Source organism: Protopterus annectens, chromosome 5.part1, assembly GCF_019279795.1.
Source record: "Protopterus annectens isolate FY-2018-M chromosome 5.part1, PAN1.0, whole genome shotgun sequence".
NCBI classification, from domain to species: Eukaryota; Metazoa; Chordata; order Ceratodontiformes; family Protopteridae; genus Protopterus; species Protopterus annectens.
Window position 1 is genome coordinate 675,203,858 of NC_056736.1, and position 18,622 is coordinate 675,222,479.

Below are 18,622 nucleotides of genomic sequence, written 5' to 3' on the forward strand. Positions count from 1 at the left end.
CTTCCATTATTGGAACCCCCTCTGCTTCTGGGGGAATTCTCACCATGTGCACTATGGAAAGGGCATTGAGATTTTTTGTGCCTTATCTTTCCACTCATCTGGTTCCTGGAGAAAGAGCGCTGTGGTTTGGGAAATGTAGGCCAACGGCAGACAAGGATTTTCTGTCCTGCTCGCACCTGGCTAATGTGTCCTTTACTTTAGAACCGAACAAAGCAGATGGTTCAATAGGGGTGTTCAAGAAGGAAGACTTGAAGGAGTCCGCGAGGTCACAAATGCGCATCCAGGCGTGACGTCTCATAACTACACCTGCACCCGTAGCTCTAACCACCCTTTCAGTTGCATGGGACAGCAACCTCATAGACAAATTGGAGATAGACTCTAGGGTAGCAGGCTGAGAAGCAACTTTATCGCATGTCCCATCAGAAATTTGACTCGCAAGGGTTCTAGAGAGTTTAGAGATGAGATCTCTTTACAGCCTCAGAAAATGTGCCAAATAATTCAGAGATCTGACAGCAAAGGTCGCTGAAGCAAAATCTCGCTTCCCTAATCTGTCCACCGCCCGGGACTCTCTGCTGGGTGGATAGACAGTAGGACTTTCCTCTGCAAGATCCTTTTTTGTGGCAGCCAGCACCACCATAGCGTCTACTGGTAAGCATCTAGACCAATGGGGCTGTTCCTCTGAAGGGGAAAGTAACATGTTTGGTCTCCGGGGAATGGCCTCAACAGTATCAGGGTTCTTCCACGCCCACTGCACGATGAGCTGGGCTAACTCAATGCCAGGGGGTGTCACCCAAGAAGTAGAGGGCCAAGAGCGGAAGGCCTGCAGGAATACAGATTCCTCTGAGGAAGGGTTGGAGGGATTCCAGTCACCTCTCTGCCTCAAAATTTCCAGGATGTCTCCAAAGGAGACCATCAGGGGGTGTCCGTGGGGACCCTTCCCCATCATCAGAGTCCGCATCCTCAGTGAGGGACTCCTCCGGGGAGTCCATGTGTTTCCTCTTACATGTTCGTTTCCGAGGTGGTTCTTCAGTGGGAGCTTCTGAAGAAGACTCAGAAAGGACATTACCTTGTACAGGGGTTTCCTGAGGCTTGCGCTCTGGGTGTCTCGGGGAGGTGGCCTGTGACAGCTGCAATTCAGGAGGAGTAGGGGGAAGGTTCAACATAGGAGGAGTGTTTCCCGAAGCAAGCACCCTCTCCATCACCCGGAAGGCAGGCCCACCTGAAGAGGAATGGGAGCCCAGAACAGAGGAAGACAATCTCAGAATGGGGGTCACACCCCACTCCGCGCGGCCTGCTCCTGGGGATGGAGCCTCAAGCAAAACCAGGATGGGTGTTGCCCCCGGATCTGAAGACGGAACCGATAAAACAAATGGAACCATACCTGGGAGCAGGGGGTTCCACCTCCCAAGCATGAGATTGAGGAAAGGATGGTTCTGAAGGAACCGAAACCCAAAGGGGCCTCGGAGCCTCAGAGAAAGTCACTGTTGGTGCCGAGGAGAGGACTCCCCCAAAGACACTGGAGCTATGGGCCTCGGAACTGACGGGTCCAAGGGAGGAGAATACATGGGAGTCATGGGTGCAATGGACACAAAACCCAGAGTGGGATGGGTTTTAGGAAAATTTGTAATCCCTTTGTCAGCAGCTGATCGAACAGGCGCACCACATCCAGTTCAGATAGACTCCTGGTGGACCTTACCAACACTCCTAAGGGGGAAGTCAGTTTGGTCCAAAAAGGGGCTAAAAGCTTGTCCTGAGAACGGATCCAAAAATGGGTAGTACTGTGTCCGTGGTGTAGGAAAAGTTGGCACCATGGATTCCAGTTTTGAAACAGGCAAAAGGGGGACTTATCGGTGCCAAGATAGGGCTTGGAGCCGAGGGAATAGCTGGAGTGGAAGTCATTATCGACTCTGAAGAAGTGGTTGGTACCGATCTCGGAATGGAGATGGGTGACGATGGTGCCGAGGCAATAAGGCTGGAGCCGAAATCACACTTGGAACCGTAGTAGTCAGTGCCGAGGGCAGCACCTATGTGAAAGTCAGGATATCTGCAGAGACCACAGGAGCAGAACTCGGAACCAAGGTGGTCGGAGCCGAGGAGGCAATCTTGTGCTCCGTGGAAGACTTATGGGCCTTATGCTTATGAGGCTTGCCCTTATCCTCCAGCCGGTGAAGAGGGGTCAGAATGAGGATGTTTTTTGCCCTTTGAGGGAGGGGTTGAGACCTCCGACGCAGAAATAGCCTCAGAAAAGGGAAAAGAAAGCAGGCCTTTCATAATAAGTTTATTTTTCCTTTCATTCAGAGTCCACTGACTGAAACTGACACAAATCTGACACGGAGGTTTCACAGATAAGTGGGAAACCCCCAGACAATATACACAATCATCATGAAGGTCGCTTTTGGGGAGTTTACCATTGCAGGAAGTGCAATGCTTAAACCCTGAAGTCCCTATCTTTTCAGACATACTAAGTACATCGATTCAACAATCCAAAAAGGTATAGCAGAAGGAAGGAAAAGAGAAAAAATACCAACAATGGTATCAAGGATACCACAAGGGTAAAGAAGGGCATTTACCAACAATGGTAAGAAGAGGATACCTGTGGATAGAGCTAATTAAGATAATAAGATATAGAAGAGTTTTTTAGGAGAAAAATCTTAGAAAATACAATAAATTTTGAAAAAAATACAACACTTAGCTGGAGAGCTCAGTGAAACGCTGCTATATGGCTGCACGGCAAACGAGATCTGAGGTAACTGGGAGAAGGGCATTGTGGGTAGCAGCTTAGCTCGAGAGTTGTTGATGTACACGAGCTTGGTATTAAGCCAACTCGGTTCCAAGGGCTCGGAACTGAACCCATCAGTGATGAATAGGAAGAAGATTAACAACTTCAGATCAAATGTTGTCTAAGAAGAGAAAGTTAACAATACACTACTTTTTTTGTAGAGGTAAACAGCAGTACCAGAAAAAGCCTCAAATCTTTGAAGGGGGGAAACAAGGTATCAAGCACTAGCTAGAAGGAAGAAAAGCCTACATACTATCTAAAACACAGCACTTATCTGCTAAAGCGCACTAAGCCAAGGAGGCCACACGACTATAGTGGCAAATGACATTTGAAGTATTCAGTTGAAGGAGGGTAATTATAGAGAGAGGGAGGATCCCGAGCCTTGGATCCAAAAGACTAAAGCTGACAATGTCAGACCTGACTGAACCATCAGTTGAAGACATAGAGAGAGACAACATTGGATCTTCAGTTTTCCTGGAGTCAGGCACAGCATTTATAAAAACTGTAATGGGCATAACAACCTGTCCTTGCATTATGATTTGCCTACATTTCATCAAAAGACACCATTTTGATTGGCGTTTTTTCTGAAAATTGCATTCTGAAAACAGTCCATCAAAGACTATTAAAAAAACCCACACACACATATTGTTTTTTTTTTTTTGAAAGGGGGCAAGTCCTCCTTCATCCCCATGTTGGAGGCTTTGCTCCACACACCTCTTAATTATATATACCAACTCTATGGTTGCACCACTGTACAAAAAGGGCAAAATCCCCTCAAAAGTGCAATGCCAGCTCACACTATTCAACACACTGCGGTAAAGCTGACTGCAACATTATATTTTTGAAATGAGAACACCCACCAAAGAGGCATCAACGAGGTATAGGGAAGCCCACATTATTGCATCTCTAATAACCTTCAATAGGTGGTAAGAAAACCACAGCCGTCTTTAACCTGTGCAGTGAAGGGATGCATCTAACCACCAACATCTGGAGGAAAAACAGTCTTTTTGTGTACAATAGACCTAATTCGTATGGTTGCCAGTACCTGCCTTGAGGTGATTCTGACACTTGCTCCAAAAAACTTAATTTTCACTAAAAAGACTGTTGTTCATGGGCTTTATTACCTTAAGATGCATCTTCCTTTTACAAATACTTCTTCATTTTTTTTTTAATCTTTATTGAACTTGATTTTTTAAAGGACATGGGTACAGGTACCTACAGTAACAGAAAAGAAAATAAACCATAAGAATACTTCCATAATTATTTTCATGCAGTAATTATTTTTTCTTTCTAACAATTTTCATTCATTCCAACATTAATAAAGTGCTCAGATCCTGTGTTACCTTAAATTTCACTTGCCTTCCTGAATATTATTCTGCATGTATTGTTCCCACAAATTCCATTTATTTCTATATAATTTGCTCCTTCACTTTTCTAAAGATCCCATCACCAGTTCTTTTATCTCCTTCACAAAGCTCAATACTTCAGTTATGGCTGGTTTAGATTTTGATTTCCATTTCTAGTAATTGCTTATTTGGGTAGCCAAAAGCATTAACCTTGGTAAAGCCTTACTACATTTGGGCAATTCAGATCATGTGTCCCAGTTCAAAAGAATCATTTCCTTTAAAATATTTCTTCTTAGTACCAGTTTGCCCCAAAGAAAGATCAAGTGCATGAGAACCAGCTGGAGTACAATAGCCTCATATAGTCTTAAGCAATCTTGCAAACTTTGTTTTCTTCTAGCCAAGGTTTTTTTTTTTAAACTTCGCAAAATTCTGATCATAAGAACAACTATACTTTTCCACTATGCAAAACAAGCACTGCAAATAATCTTTTTAAAGCAGAAAACTGAAAGTCACAAGAAATGTACTAGAAACTTTATCCTGGCATGTTATAGGAATCTAACGAGAAAGGCAAACTACCTAATAGTAGTCAATTTTCCAAAGCAGTGTAACTAGTACGAAATTATGAAGGTGAACAATGACTGAACTAACCCACAGCAGAAAGTGCATCACAGCAACTATCAATAGAAGTGGGGTGTGTGTGGAAAATGAAATACAATGTTCTTCTTTAACAACCATTTCCCACTAATGGCCATGTCTAGACCCTGCAAGTCACATACCCTACAGATGAAAAGGGGCTGAAACATTCAGGTCAGGCATTCATTTGTCTGCATGTGATTAACTCTCAATCATATTATGACTTCTTTAGCTATGGTATTATGAGATTTAGAACATCTGTATTTAAACGTTACTACCAAAAAAAAAAAAAGGCAATTCACATCTGGTGTTTACAACTACTTTAAAAAGACCAAAGAAAATTTATTTTTTCAAAAAACATTTTATTTAATGATAAAATAATTTTATAAAAAATAAAATAACTCTGCATTCAAAACCCTGATATGATTGTTTTATATACAATATATAAATACAAACATCAATTTTCTACACATATTTTTTTTTCTTGTACTGACGGATATCAAAGTTAAAACTAATTCAGATATACTGAATTTATAGCATTAATACTGAAAATAAGATGCATAATAAAATTAATATTGCAACTTTACTAATGGATTCATTCATATGTCCATATACAGTCAAGTTCTGGAATCCATAATAATATTACCGTCTTTATCTTTAACTCTTACTCTTCCTGTAGGGTACTTGGTTTCTTGTTGCCCATTAGCATATACAGTCTTTATAGTACCATCAGGGTATTCACGTCTTTTAAACTGTAGTGTATGCAGTTCCTTCTGTCCATTGTTAAATTCAATAATTTTACTTCCATCTCTGCAAAATTAAACAAATAAATACAATAACAAGTTCTAAGGAAATCAAGTGTCTGCTTTAGCCGATATGCAAAAGGTCATAACTAAAACATTTGAAGCAGGCCACAATGCTGACTTAAACATGTCATAATCATCAAACAGAAGCATCAAATCATTATTTCTGTATTGGGGCTGCACTTTCCTAAAACTACATATGTGGAAACATTGCCCCTACACTCTGATCTTTATATATACCCGAGTGTGTAAAGGTTAAGGAAGAGGAAATGACACTCACCTTGTCCCTTTTCTATGAGTCACATGACAGTTTAGTTGTGTAAGTAAACCTAGTTTAACAGTAGATATTCAAATGATTATTGCTACAGTAGGCTAAGCTGTAGGGGTTATATCCTCCACAGGATATAACAGACTTCCCGCTTCCAAAGCTTATGGACACCTTCCAGGTGTCCAAACCATTATCAGCTCAAACAAAGCAGAATAAAACCAACAGTTCTGGTACTAAGCCCTTCAGAGCTTTTTGTTAACTGAGGGAGGGAGTCTAGAGCCCATTAAAGAGGTCAATGTTGGGAAGATAAAATTCCAAGTCCTCGCCTTGGCAACAAAAATATATATATATATATATATAAAAAAAAAAGAAGTTACGTCTTACCATAACATTCCATCTGTGTTGTCGATCTTCACTAATACTTCACTGCAGGCTCAGTTCCGAGCCTCGGAACAGACTTGGCCATTATTCCAGCAAGCGTTTTCCAAAAAACTCTCAAGCTAAGCTCTACCCAAAGTGCTCCTCACCAAATTACCTCAGATCGAGTTTGCAAACTACAGTGACAGACAAGAAATAATAGATAAGAGACCATATCTGTGTCCCAATTATGAAGCCAGTCTTTGGGAATATTCGATCCATCAAGAGTCCTAAGGGACAGGGGAAGGAGGGAGGGAATGTCAAAGATTAATGAAGATCAACAGCACAGATGGAAAGTTATGGTAACACACAACCTCTTTATCTGATCTTGTCAATCTCTGCATAATCCTTGACTGTGAGGCAGAGTTCCTAGCTACCCGAATCTTTGGAGGTCATTTGGAAGAATATTCCTGAGCACCATTGAGCTGAATGATGCACGTTCCGTAGAGACCTGGTCCACTTTGTAATGCGTAATAAAAGTATGACGAGATACCCATGTTGCTGCAGCACAAATATCATCTAAAGAAGCTCTGGCATGAAAAACTGCAGATGCTGCTATTGCTCTTTGAATGTGCTTTTACGTGTCCTGGTGGTAGGAGTCACTTTTTGTTGTAAACAAAGGTGATCCAATCCTTAAGCCATTTCACCAGCGTAACTTTAGATACTGAACTGCCTAAAGAGACTGAAGAAAAGGCAATAAATAGTTGGTCAGAGTTTTCTAATATCCTTTGTCCTGTGAAGGTAGACACGTAATTGCCTGTGTACATCTAGTAGATGTAGACAGTATTCCCCTTTATTGGAAAAATTGGAAAAAAGACTGGGAGATGTAAAAACTGATTGATATTTGACTCTGAAACAACCTTTGATAGAAGGAGGGATTTATCCGGAGGGAGATCCTGTCCTTATGAAAGTTCAAATAGAGGGGTTTGCAAGACAAGGCTTGTATCTCTGATATTCTCCTGGCAGAAGTGATAGCTATTAAAAATAAGGTTTTCCATGGCATGAATTTTAAGTCACAAAATGTGAGAGTGTTCAATCTCGCCTTTGTTCTTACACATGGGTTCGGAGCCGATCCTCGGCTCCGTGCCGGCCGACTGCAAGCTCTGCATCGAGAAGAAGCTCGAGGACATCTAATACCCACAATCCCCCTCTGCCTTTACCTCAGATCTAGTTTGCCGCTGCTGCATACGCATCGTTGGAGACTAGCTCGAGGCTGTACAGATAAGATTTTTATCTATTCTGTTTAAATTTCAGAGTATTTTATCTAGTTACTTAAAGTATAAGAGTAGGTGTGTGAGTCATTAGAAATTCTCGATAATTAGAATAGTTAACTTAGTTAACTTTCGAGTTTAGAGTTTTTCGGGGCCTACCCCTTCTTGGACTTGTGACTAGATACTTGTTATAGTCTTGCCTTTAGGCATTTCACGGATTTGACAATTTTGACTAAAAGCTTGTTTTAGTTAGTATCAAACAGACTTTTATAACCGGATTTGACACTTTTACTGGATTAGACTTTTTACTGGACTGGACTATCTTTTCTTTTTCAATATGTCTGAAAAGATGAAATCTGGCTTTAAACGTTGTCAGTGTGGCCAAAAAATGTCGGTCACAGACAACCACAGTTCCTGTGTCTACTGTCTTGGCCCTCTCCACTTACAAGAGGACTGCTCTATTTGTCACTCTTTTAGTGGGAGGGTCATGACAGATAGGCGCAGGAAACTGATGGATAGAGGATTGCTGAAACCCTCTTTCCAGGAGGCTCTGGATGCTTCAGACCAGGCATCCAAGTCTTCGAAGGGGTCGAAGGCGTCGGAGCCAAAGTCATCGGCTCCGAGCTCTTCGAGTCTAGTTAGATCACCGGTTCCACAGACTTCGGGGCCGAGTGTTCAACTGTTGGCAGTTCCCGAGCCTCGAGTCTTGGAACCGGTGACGGAGCTCCCTCCACCGACTCTGCTGAGGTCGGCGCCGTCTTCGATCCCTTCGACTCGTTCTTCTAGAGCCCTTTCCGACACCGACGTGGACCGTGTGGTGCAGAAACTTATGGAGCATACGGCCCTGTCCAAGCTTATTTCGGTCTCCTCTCAGTTGATGTCGAGACTTGAAGGCCTGCCACTATCTCCATCTATTCCTCCTCCGAGACCTGTTCAGTCTTCGGAGCCGGAAGAAGCTGACCTGATGATTGTGGAGCCCTCGGTGCCAGAACCGTCTTTTTCTCGGTCGGCACCGTTTACCTCGACTCCATCCGATCCGGTACCGGAGTCTCGGACCCGAAGATCTGTCCTTGGTTCCGGGACCGAGAGTCGGACCGATGTTTCGGTTCCGACTCTCCCTCTCGGGCCTCGCACGGATCGATTCGGTTCCGTCCTCGGGTCGGTGCCTTCGGCTCCTGCTTCGGGATTCTTCCCATTTCTTCGAACCGAGATACCTCGACTCGGGACCCGGGGCCTTCGACCTCATGAGGAAGGTGTTGTCTACTCAGACAACCACATCAGCAGGTACAGCTTCTCCTCCCCGCAGGACCGTTATCCTCCTCTGCACCCACGGCCACGTCCAAGCGTCGGGCACCAGTGTCTCAGCCACCCCTGGAGGGTGCCCCTCTTCCTCGGAGGCTTCTTCGGATGCTCCCACGAAGAAGTTCCTAGGAAAAGACTGTGTAAGAGGAGACACTTGGATTCTCCACAAGAATCCTTGACATCTGATACTGACTTAGATGAGTCAGAAGGGTCCCCTAAGTCACCTTCAGAGGATGTCTCTTTTGCTGACATCTTGGAAATCCTTAAACAGAGAGGTGACTGGCAAGCCCTCCCCTTCTGAGGATGAGTCAGTTTTGCTGAAGGCATTTGGTGCCCGCCCTTCCTCCTCCTGGGTCACTCCGCCTTTTGATGAGTTAATGGAATTAATTGCTCAAGGGCGTGGAGACTCCTGACACGGTGGAACCTGTCCCTAGGAAGCCAAATAAGTACATCACGGCACCACAGGACAAAGCTTACCTTACCAAAGGAGTTCCGGTAGACGCCATGGTGGTGGCAGCGCCACGAAAAAGGAGATGTCGGAGTCTTCCTCATCTGTCCATCCGCCTAACAAAGATTCTAGGACCATGGACAGATACGGGAAGCGCATTTTCAGTTCAGCGGCTTTCTCTATGCTCCCTGAACTATTTGACCCATTTTACACGTTTACAGAGGGATCTAGTCAAAGAGTTGGGAGATACCCTCCAGGGTGCTACAGATGCCGCTGTCTCAGAGAAAGTTACAGCGCATCTCAACACCCTTACGTCCATTGTGAACTCGTCCATGAGGCTGATATCCTATGCAGCCGAAGGATCGAGTAGGGCAGCGGCTTCAGCGATTGCTCTTCGTAGGCAATCCTGGATGCGCTTATGTTCGCTTGGAAGCCTTCAAGTCTTCCTTTACTAACGCCCCATTTGATGGAGCCACACTTTTGGCCCTAAAGTAAAGGAGACCCTTACCCGGTGTGAACAGGAGGGAAAGACTCTGTCTGCTGTCGGAGTCCGTTTTCCACCCTTCCAGACCGTACCCCAAAGGGCAACGTGGTGGGAAAATGTGGTTTCAAAACCCCAAGGGTCTTTCCAAACACACAGGGTGATGCCCCTCTAGAGGCAGAGGGGGCAGAGGTGGAAGACGCCGCCCTGGCGGCAGAGGGGTCCATAAAACCAAGGTGACAGGGATAACCTCCCTGGCAAACCTTTTCAGCACTCCTGAGAGGAGGCCCGACTGTCCTGCTCTGGAGGCAGTCGGGGTCGCTAGCTTTATACCCTCAGGCCTGGCAAAACCTTTCTTCAGACAATTGGGTAAAAGCATTGTTACCAGAGGTTACAAAATCCCGTTTCTATCCACCCCCATTCCAAAGAGAAAACTCCCAGATGTACCACCCCATCTGCGAGACCCAGCAGCTACAGAAATTTCAAAGCTGCTAGAAAAAAGAGTCATCCAACCAGTCCCAGCGGACCAAATAGGATTCGAACTTACTCAAGGTTCTTTTTAGTTCCAAAGAAAACAGGGGACTGGAGGCCAATTCTGGACCTAAGTCATCTCAACACCTTTGTCAAGAAGGAAAAGTTTCGAATGGTCACGCTTCAATCGATCCTTCCATTCTTACGGAAGGACGACTGGATGTGCTCAATAGATCTGAAGGACGCATACTACCACATCAAAATGGCCAGGGCGTCCAGGGATCACTTGCGCTTCCGGCTGGGAGCCAGTCACTATCAGTTTCGAGCCCTGCCCTTTGGTCTGACCACAGCCCCAGGGTCTTCACCAAATGCATGGCAGTGGTAGCGTCTCATCTGAGGCGCCTAGGATTCCAGGTGTTTCCGTATCTGGACGACTGGCTCCTGTCTGCCACCACCAGGCGTCAACTGATACATGCCAGGGATTACTCCCTACAGCTTTGTACACACCTTGGCATTTCAGTAAATTTCGAGAAATCTTTGCTACAGCCATCACAGCATATCTTATTCATAGGAGCGGAATTAGATACTCGTTAGTTAGTTCTAAAACTTCCGACAGAAAGAATAGTAGCACTTCAATTCAACATTTCCCTTCTGCTGTCGTCCAGAAAATCCCCAGCAAAAATTGTTCTGAAAGTTCTGGGTCTCATGGCAGCTTCTCTCATAGCAATACCATTGGGGAGACTGCACATGAGAGTGCTACAATGGCTTCTATTTGCACAATGGTCATTCCAACAACTTCCACTGACTCACGAAATATTGATAACGGAAACATGCAAATCACACCTAAGGTGGTGGTTACAGACTTGCAACCTATCCGGCGGAAGACCATTTGTGCTACCCACACCGTCAGCAACGATAACCACGGACGCTTCCCTGATAGGGTGGGGGGGCATCTTTCAGGGACAGACAGTCCAAGGCGAATGGACCAATCTGGAGTACAATCTGCACATCAATGTTCTGGAGTTGAGGGCAGTGTTCTTGGCGTTGCAACACTTTGCTCCCCTTCTTCCTCCAGGGACCATTGCAGTTCAGACAGACAACATGTCAGTAGTCTGGTACATAAACAAGCAAGGGGAACCAGGTCTTACCAACTATGCAGAGAGGCCATGAGAATTTGGCAATGGGCAGAGTCCACCGGTCGCTTTCTGATCGCAACGCACATCCCGGGGTCATCCAACGTCATAGCCGACAGGCTGAGCAGGGCAATACTATTGCCTCACGAGTGGTCCCTCAAACAGTCAGTTGCGGAAAGGATTTTTCGCAAATGGGGCCAGCCTACCTGCGATCTGTTTGCGTCTCCAATGAACGCCAAATGCAGGAGCTACTTTGCCCTATTACCCCCTCCAGGGGAAGTCCCCAGGGACGCACTGGTGCACGATTGGTCCCCGGGTCTCCTATATGCTTTTCCTCCATTTCCCCTGATTGCAAAGTTTCTACAGAAAGCAAACAACCTTCAGAGGACTATAATTCTCATTGCTCCGTTCTGGCCTCGTCAAATTTGGTTTCCCTTTCTATTGCATCACCGCATTCGGGGACCTTGGATGCTGGACCCAGAGCCAGATCTACTGACTCATTCGTCAGGAGTTCCTCACCCATCCCTGGAATCTCTCCATCTAGCAGCTTGGCTGCTCCGCTTCCCTTTTTAGCCAGGTCAATTCCCCTTACATCGGTGGTTCAGGATATTTTGGTAGCTTCTCATAAAGTTTCCACTACAAAGACTTACACCAGTAAATGGAAACGTTTTGTCTTCTGGGCGGAGTCACATCAGTTGGACCCTGTTACAGCTCCGTTAAACAAGGTTTTAGAATTCTTGACTGAATTATTTCATGAAGGAGCTTCCCCGGCTACTTTAAGAGTACAGTTAGCTGCCATTTCTAACTATCATATAGAAGAATGTGGGGCGCCTATTATGGCTCACAGACTTTGTAAAGCCTTTTAAAAGTTTCCTTTCATATCAGACCACCAGTCAGAAGTCCGACATCACCGTGGAATTTAAATTTGTTGCTTTCTAAATTAATGTTGCCACCCTTTGAACCAGCTTCAAGTTGCACATTGAAATTTTTGTCATGGAAAACATTATTTCTAGTGGCCATTACATCTGCTAGACGAGTGTCTGAGCTTCAGGCCCTTCGTCAAACATCCTTATTTAATATTTCATTCTGACAGAGTATCCCTACGCACTAATCCATCCTTTCTTCCCAAAGTTTGTTCCTCTAGTAATATCAACCAGTCCATTGAATTACCCACCTTCTTTAAAAACCACTCTAATAAGTTGGAGTATATGTTGCACAAACTAGACGTCCATAGACAACTCAGATTTTATTTGGATAGAACAAAAGATCACAGGAAATCTGATCAACTATTTGTAGCTTTTGCTGACAGCAGGAAGGGTCTTGCAGTTACAAAACGAACTCTTTCTAAATGGCTAACTGACTGTATCACATATGTTTATGAAGCCTCTGACCAAACTTTATCTGCAAAACCTAGAGGACATTCTACTAGGTCAGTGTCTACATCTTTGGCTCACGCAGCTCGCTTACCTTTAGACACTATCTGTGCGGCTGCTACTTGGGCTAAACCACATACATTTATCTCTCATTACAAAGTGGACAGGGTTTCTAGGGATAGGGCAACCTTTGGTTCCACTGTGCTCAAGAACGTTCTCCCTTGAGTTCCTCAGGATCATGGAGCTAGGGACGCTACCCATGTGTAAGAACAAAGGCGAGATTGAACACTCTCACATAAAGAAGTTATGTCCTTACCATAACGTTCCATGTGGAGTGTTCATCTCGCCTTGGTTATTACACTCCCACCCTTCCCACCCTTAGGAAGAACGTTCGATTTGGTGCCTGGTCTGGAGTATTCTCCTTCTGCTGTTGCAGTAGTGCTGTTACTATCATACTCAGGGTATGTTTGTATATATGTATATTATGTATATAGTGGTATGTGTGCGTGCGTATGTCTGGTTTGCTTGCAAACTAGATCTGAGGTAAAGGCAGAGGGGGATTGTGGGTATTAGATGTCCTCGAGCTTCTTCTCGATGCAGAGCTTGCAGTCGGCCGGCACGGAGCCGAGGATCGGCTCCGAACCCATGTGTAATAACCAAGGCGAGATGAACACTCCACATGGAACGTTATGGTAAGGACATAACTTCTTTTTTCTGAAGGTTGAAAAGGGGGAGAAATGAGAGACTGAAGTACCAAATTCAAATCCCATGGTGCAGTGGGCTCTCTATATGGAGGTCTGAGCCTTAAGGTTCCTTTCAAAAAAGTTTTATAAAGTTTGTGCGACATAACAGCTGAACCATTGACACCAGTATGGAAGTTAGATATTGCAGCAAGATGTACCTGAATCATAGATGCTGATGAGACAGACTCAGACCAAGGCTAAGAAGTCTAAATCTTTGTGAACAGGTGTTGAATATGGGTCAAGATTACAGTCTAGTGACCAATTAGTAAACTTTATCCACTTGTTGTGGTACAATTTTCTAGTTAAAAGTTTGTGGTGGGCTAGAATGATGTGTTGAACCAGGGAGGTGAGGGAGGGATGCCTGGCAATTACGGGAACTGGAGAAGCCACACAGTGAGCCTGAGATGTTGTAGATTCAGATGAACCAGTCCCTCTAGGTGGAACAACAGGTCTGGAGCTGGGTCCAGTATCCAGGGTTTCCAAAGCAGATGAGGCTATAGGAAGGGAAACCAGACCTGTCAAAGCCAGAATGGGGCAATGAGAACATTTCTGTTCTTTGACCTGTTGGCTTTCTTTAGAAAGTGACATATCAGTGGAAAGGCATACAATATACCAGGGGGCCAATTGTGAAGGTGATCATCTTTGGGTGACTCACCCGGGGGGGGGTAGAGCAAAGTAACTGCTGCAGATATACCCCAGGGATTACCTCAGTGTCACTGCTCAACAGAGGCACAGCAAAATAATGGGTATAGTTCCCCATACTAAAGGGGTGGCGTAAGCCACAAAACTATGGGCTAGGCTTGTAAATGCCCTCGGGCAGATAGCCTAGTATGAACCTATGAACCTATGAACTTGTAGTTCAAAGGAGAAGCGAACAGATCACAGCAAGGTTGGCCCCAGTGATGGAATATCTTGTCTGTCACCACTGGATTGAAAGACCACTTGTGAGGCATGAGGATGGTTCTGCTCAATTAGTCTGCGATCACATAGGTGCTCCCTGGAATGTGTGTTGCCATCAGAAAGTGGTCGGAGGAAATCGCCCATTGCCAAACTCTCAGCACTTCTTGACAAAGAGGGTATAAGATCTGATTCTCCCATACTTGCTGATGCACCAGACTACAGACATATTGTCTGTTTGTAGTGCAGTCATTCCCAAGGGAAGGGTATCTTGAAATGCCTGCAACGCTAAGAGCACCGCCCTCATCTTTAGAACACTGATATGCAAGTTGGCCTCAAGCTGGGACCAAGTGCCTTGGACTGTCTTTCCCAGATAATGCTCCCCCCCAATCTGGGACGCATCTGTGGTCGCTATAGCTTGGGGATGAAGAGTGACAATGGGACGGCCTGATAATATTTTGTTGGGAGTGAAGCCACCAACTAAGGTCTTCCTTGCAACGACTGGTAATCACAAGCAGATGGGACATTGGCTGATTCAAAAAGGACAACTGGGAGGCCAGAAGCCACTGAAGAATTTGCATGTGATATCTGGCCAGGGGAACTAGAGTGGCAGTGGCTGCCATTGACCCTAGAGCCTGTAGAATGAGTCTTGCTGCTACTTTCTTGCTTCAATTGATCTCATTTGAGATCTGATCCTTTGGAGTCTTTCTAGAGGAAGAGACGCAAAGCTGGTGACTGTGTCAAGCATAGTTCCAATGAACTTCAGGTGTTGTGATGGTTCTAGATGGGATTTTTTGTAGTTTATAGTGATTCCTATGCTGAACAAAACAGAAGATACAATCTCGTGCCTTTAGGAGTTGACACCTGGTGGGAGCGGTAAGGAGCCAGTCATCTAGATATGGAAACACTCTGAATCCTAGCAATCTGAAATGGGCAGCTACCACTGCCATATATTTGGTGAACACCATGGGGGATGTGGTGAGACCAAAGGGCAGTGCCATGAACTGAGTGTGACTGGCTCCCAGCAAGAACCGCATGAATCTTCTGGACTGCTTGCTCATTTTTATGTGGTAATACACACCCTGAAGAGCTACTGAGCACATCTATTCATCTTTTTCCAAGAACAGAAGTATAGATTGAACCAAGACCATCCGAAATTTAGTTTGCCAAACTGATTTTTTCAACTGACTGAGGTCCAAAATCGGTCTCCAGTCCCCTGTTTTCTTTGGCACTAAAAAGTATCTTGAGTAAATTCTGGATCCTCTCTGGTATGGTGGGACTGCCTGGATGACTCTTTTGTTGAGCAGTTTTTGACTTTCTAAGACTGCTGCCTCCCTGTGACTGGGTGGAATGTCCGGGATTCTTCTTGGTCTTTCTGGTTCTTCTGAAAGGGGATGCTGTAACCTCTGGTAATGATCTTCTGGACCCATTTGTCCATCAATATTTCTAGCCAGGCAGATTGGTGCAGGGATAATCATCCCCCAAATGCCTCCAGAGGAAGGCAATTGGGCCTCCTTTCAGGAGCGCTGATAGGAATTATCAAGGAAATAATCTCTGGAGCTTTGATTCTGCAGGACATTTCTGCCTCTTGAATGGCATCTTCCATTTCTTCCCCCCTCTGCCCTGGGGGAAGTCAGTGCCACGTGAGTCTCGGAAAGGTCCTTGGGTCTTTGTGGACCATAGCCTACCACTTCTCTGGTTCCTGGAATAAGGCCATTGAGGAGTTGAAAAGCATATGCCCACAGCAGAAAGGGTCTTCCCATCTTTCTCACATCTGGCTAGAGTCTCTCTAACTTTGAGGCCAAACAGGGATGATGCATCAAACGGAGCACTGAAGAAAGAAGACTTAAATGGCTCTGCAATATCATATAAGTGGATCCAGGTGCGTCTCCTGATGGCTACGCCTGAATCTGCTGCTCTTGTCGTCCCTTCACCAGCATAAGCAATTAGCCTTATGGAGAAATTGGAGATTGATTCTAAGATGGCGAGCTGAAAAGCAACTTTGTCTTAAACTCCTTCAGCTACTACTCCTGAAACAGCACCTGAAAGCTCTTCAGTCAGAGCTCTTTCAAGCCTGGTAAAATGTGCCAAATAGTTCAATGACCTGACAGCAAAGGTCGATGAAGTGCATACGCACTTCCCAAATCTATCCATTGCCCTAGGCTCTTTGTTAGGAGGATGGATAGTAGGATTTTTGTCAGCAAGTTCATTTTTAGTGGCTGCAGTAACCACCATGACATCTACAGGAATACTTTTGGCCCAATGTTGCTCATCTTTTGGGGTAAAGAGAATACGATCAAGCCTTTTGGGGATCGGCTCAATAGAGTCAGGTTTCTTCCAAGCCCCACTGAGCAATCAACTTAAGATTATCAGTGAGTGGAGAAATCCAAGAGGTAGAGGCTAGGCTCAAAAAGCCTCTTTGTATACCAATTCCTCTGAGGAAGGCTTTATGGAAGTCCAGCCACCCCTCTGTTTAAGGATTTCTAGGATGTCCCCAAAGGAAACATCTTCAGGGGAGTCTATGTGCTTCCTCTTGCACTTTTCTTTAAAGGTACCTCTTTGGTGGGATGCACTGAAGGGGTTTCTGAAGACAACATAACCTGGGAGGTTTGGTCCTCAGACTTTTGTGCCCTCTGTCCCAGGGTAGAGACTGATGGAATCTCCAGTTGAGGGGATGGACACAATCTTTGGTCTAAAAGGGAAGGCATAGACTGTTTTCCTGCAATACACAAGGTCCTCTTCCATAGACTGGAAGGCAGACACCCCTGTACAGGGATGGGAGCCCGGGATCAACACAGACCCCTTTGGAACCATGGTCCCATCTCGCACCAAGGAGGCTGCCCTCGACATTGATGCTGGGGCCAAGCTTACATATGTCAATGAACCTGGAGACATGGAAGGCTCTGAAAGAATCAAAGTCGAACCTTGCCCCCTGGAATCGACAATGAAGCACCGACCTGGGAGGTCTCCAGTTCCAAGGAACTGGTAGAGCTGAGAGTAACTATCAGTGTTGGAGAAGGAGCCCTGGCCCTCACCAAAAATGTCGAAGCTGGAAAGGTCGGCACCGTGGGCTCCAAAATCTCAGCTGGAGTCGAAGCAGGAATATGCATGGGGGTAAAAGAAGCTAAGGTTCCAGAGCTAACAAAGCTAGGAACTGTGGATGGAGGTAATTCCCTTGCTGTCAGGAACTGGTCCAGCAGTTTCATAATATCAGACTCAGACAAACTCCTGCTGGATTGAATAGAGGAGACCAATGGAGACTTTGGTGGTCATCTCTCCAAAAAAGGACTGGGAGCATGGTCTGCAAATGGAGCTATCAAGGGGGAGTATGTTGTACGGGGTAGAATTAGCATCTGAGGGTCCTTCTGTACCGAGTAATCAGTTGGTACCAAAGGAAGTGTTGTCTGCACAAATACTGGTAATGAAGAGGTTGGGGCTGATGGCACCGAGGGGGTGAGAATCTTGGCCCACTGGTATTAAGGAGGCTGTTGGGACTGTGGAAGATTTGGCTATTTAGGAGGCAGTTCCAAGGAAGTTGTCGGAGCCAAGTGACTCTGCTTTTTAGGTTTAGCAGAACAAAATGATGAAGGGGAGTAACTGGCTTCTGTCTTCAGACCAGATAGTGCATCTTCAAAGTCATACTTAAGAAAGTCTTTCAAGATCAATTTGTTTTTGCGATCTATCAGGGTTCTGGAACTGAACCCATGACAGATCACATAGTCTTCATGTAAATGAACAACACCGAAGCAATACACACACACACAGTGTGTGTCCATCTAACTTAGGCATCTTTCTGTTACATTTCTGGCACCTCTCCAAGCCAGAGGTGCCTTTAGAGGGTTTGTCGACCATAATGTGAAAACTAAGGCCACCTTACTCACACACACACACATATGGACTGAACTATAAGGAAAGAGGAAAGGTGTTTTTTTTTTTTTTTTATTATCATTATTGTATCGGAGAGAGGAAAAAGGAGAAGGGAACTACTAAAGATGGTATGAAAGGTTACCCAAAGGTAAAAGGGGGAGAAAGTACCAACAATCATACTTGAGACTACCTAACAGTAAGGGAGAGAGGAAAACACACTCATGCACATGCTGAAAGATATCTAGAGGGGCAGGTAGATTAGACAGAAATAAAAGATAAAATTTAGAGATAGGATATGGAAAAAAATGACTTACAGTTTGAAGAAAACGTTAATGCTCGAGAGATTGGATAGAATGCATCTGGCACTATGAAGTAGCAAATGAGATCAGAGGTAATTTGGTGAGGAGCACTGTAGGTAGAGCTCAGTTCGAGAATTTTTTAGAACTTGCA

General features: G+C 45.0%; 1 protein-coding gene across 1 annotated transcript in view; it reads right to left on the reverse strand.

The window, feature by feature from the left end:
- Nucleotides 1-5,247: 5,247 nt before the first annotated feature.
- Nucleotides 5,248-18,622, reverse strand: part of CENPJ (centromere protein J) — a 921,807-nt gene continuing 908,432 nt past the window's right edge. The window contains exon 14 of the mRNA XM_044072847.1: nucleotides 5,248-5,568. Coding sequence (XP_043928782.1) covers nucleotides 5,376-5,568 — 193 coding nt within the window. The 3' untranslated portion in view covers nucleotides 5,248-5,375. The remainder of the gene's footprint in view (nucleotides 5,569-18,622) is intronic.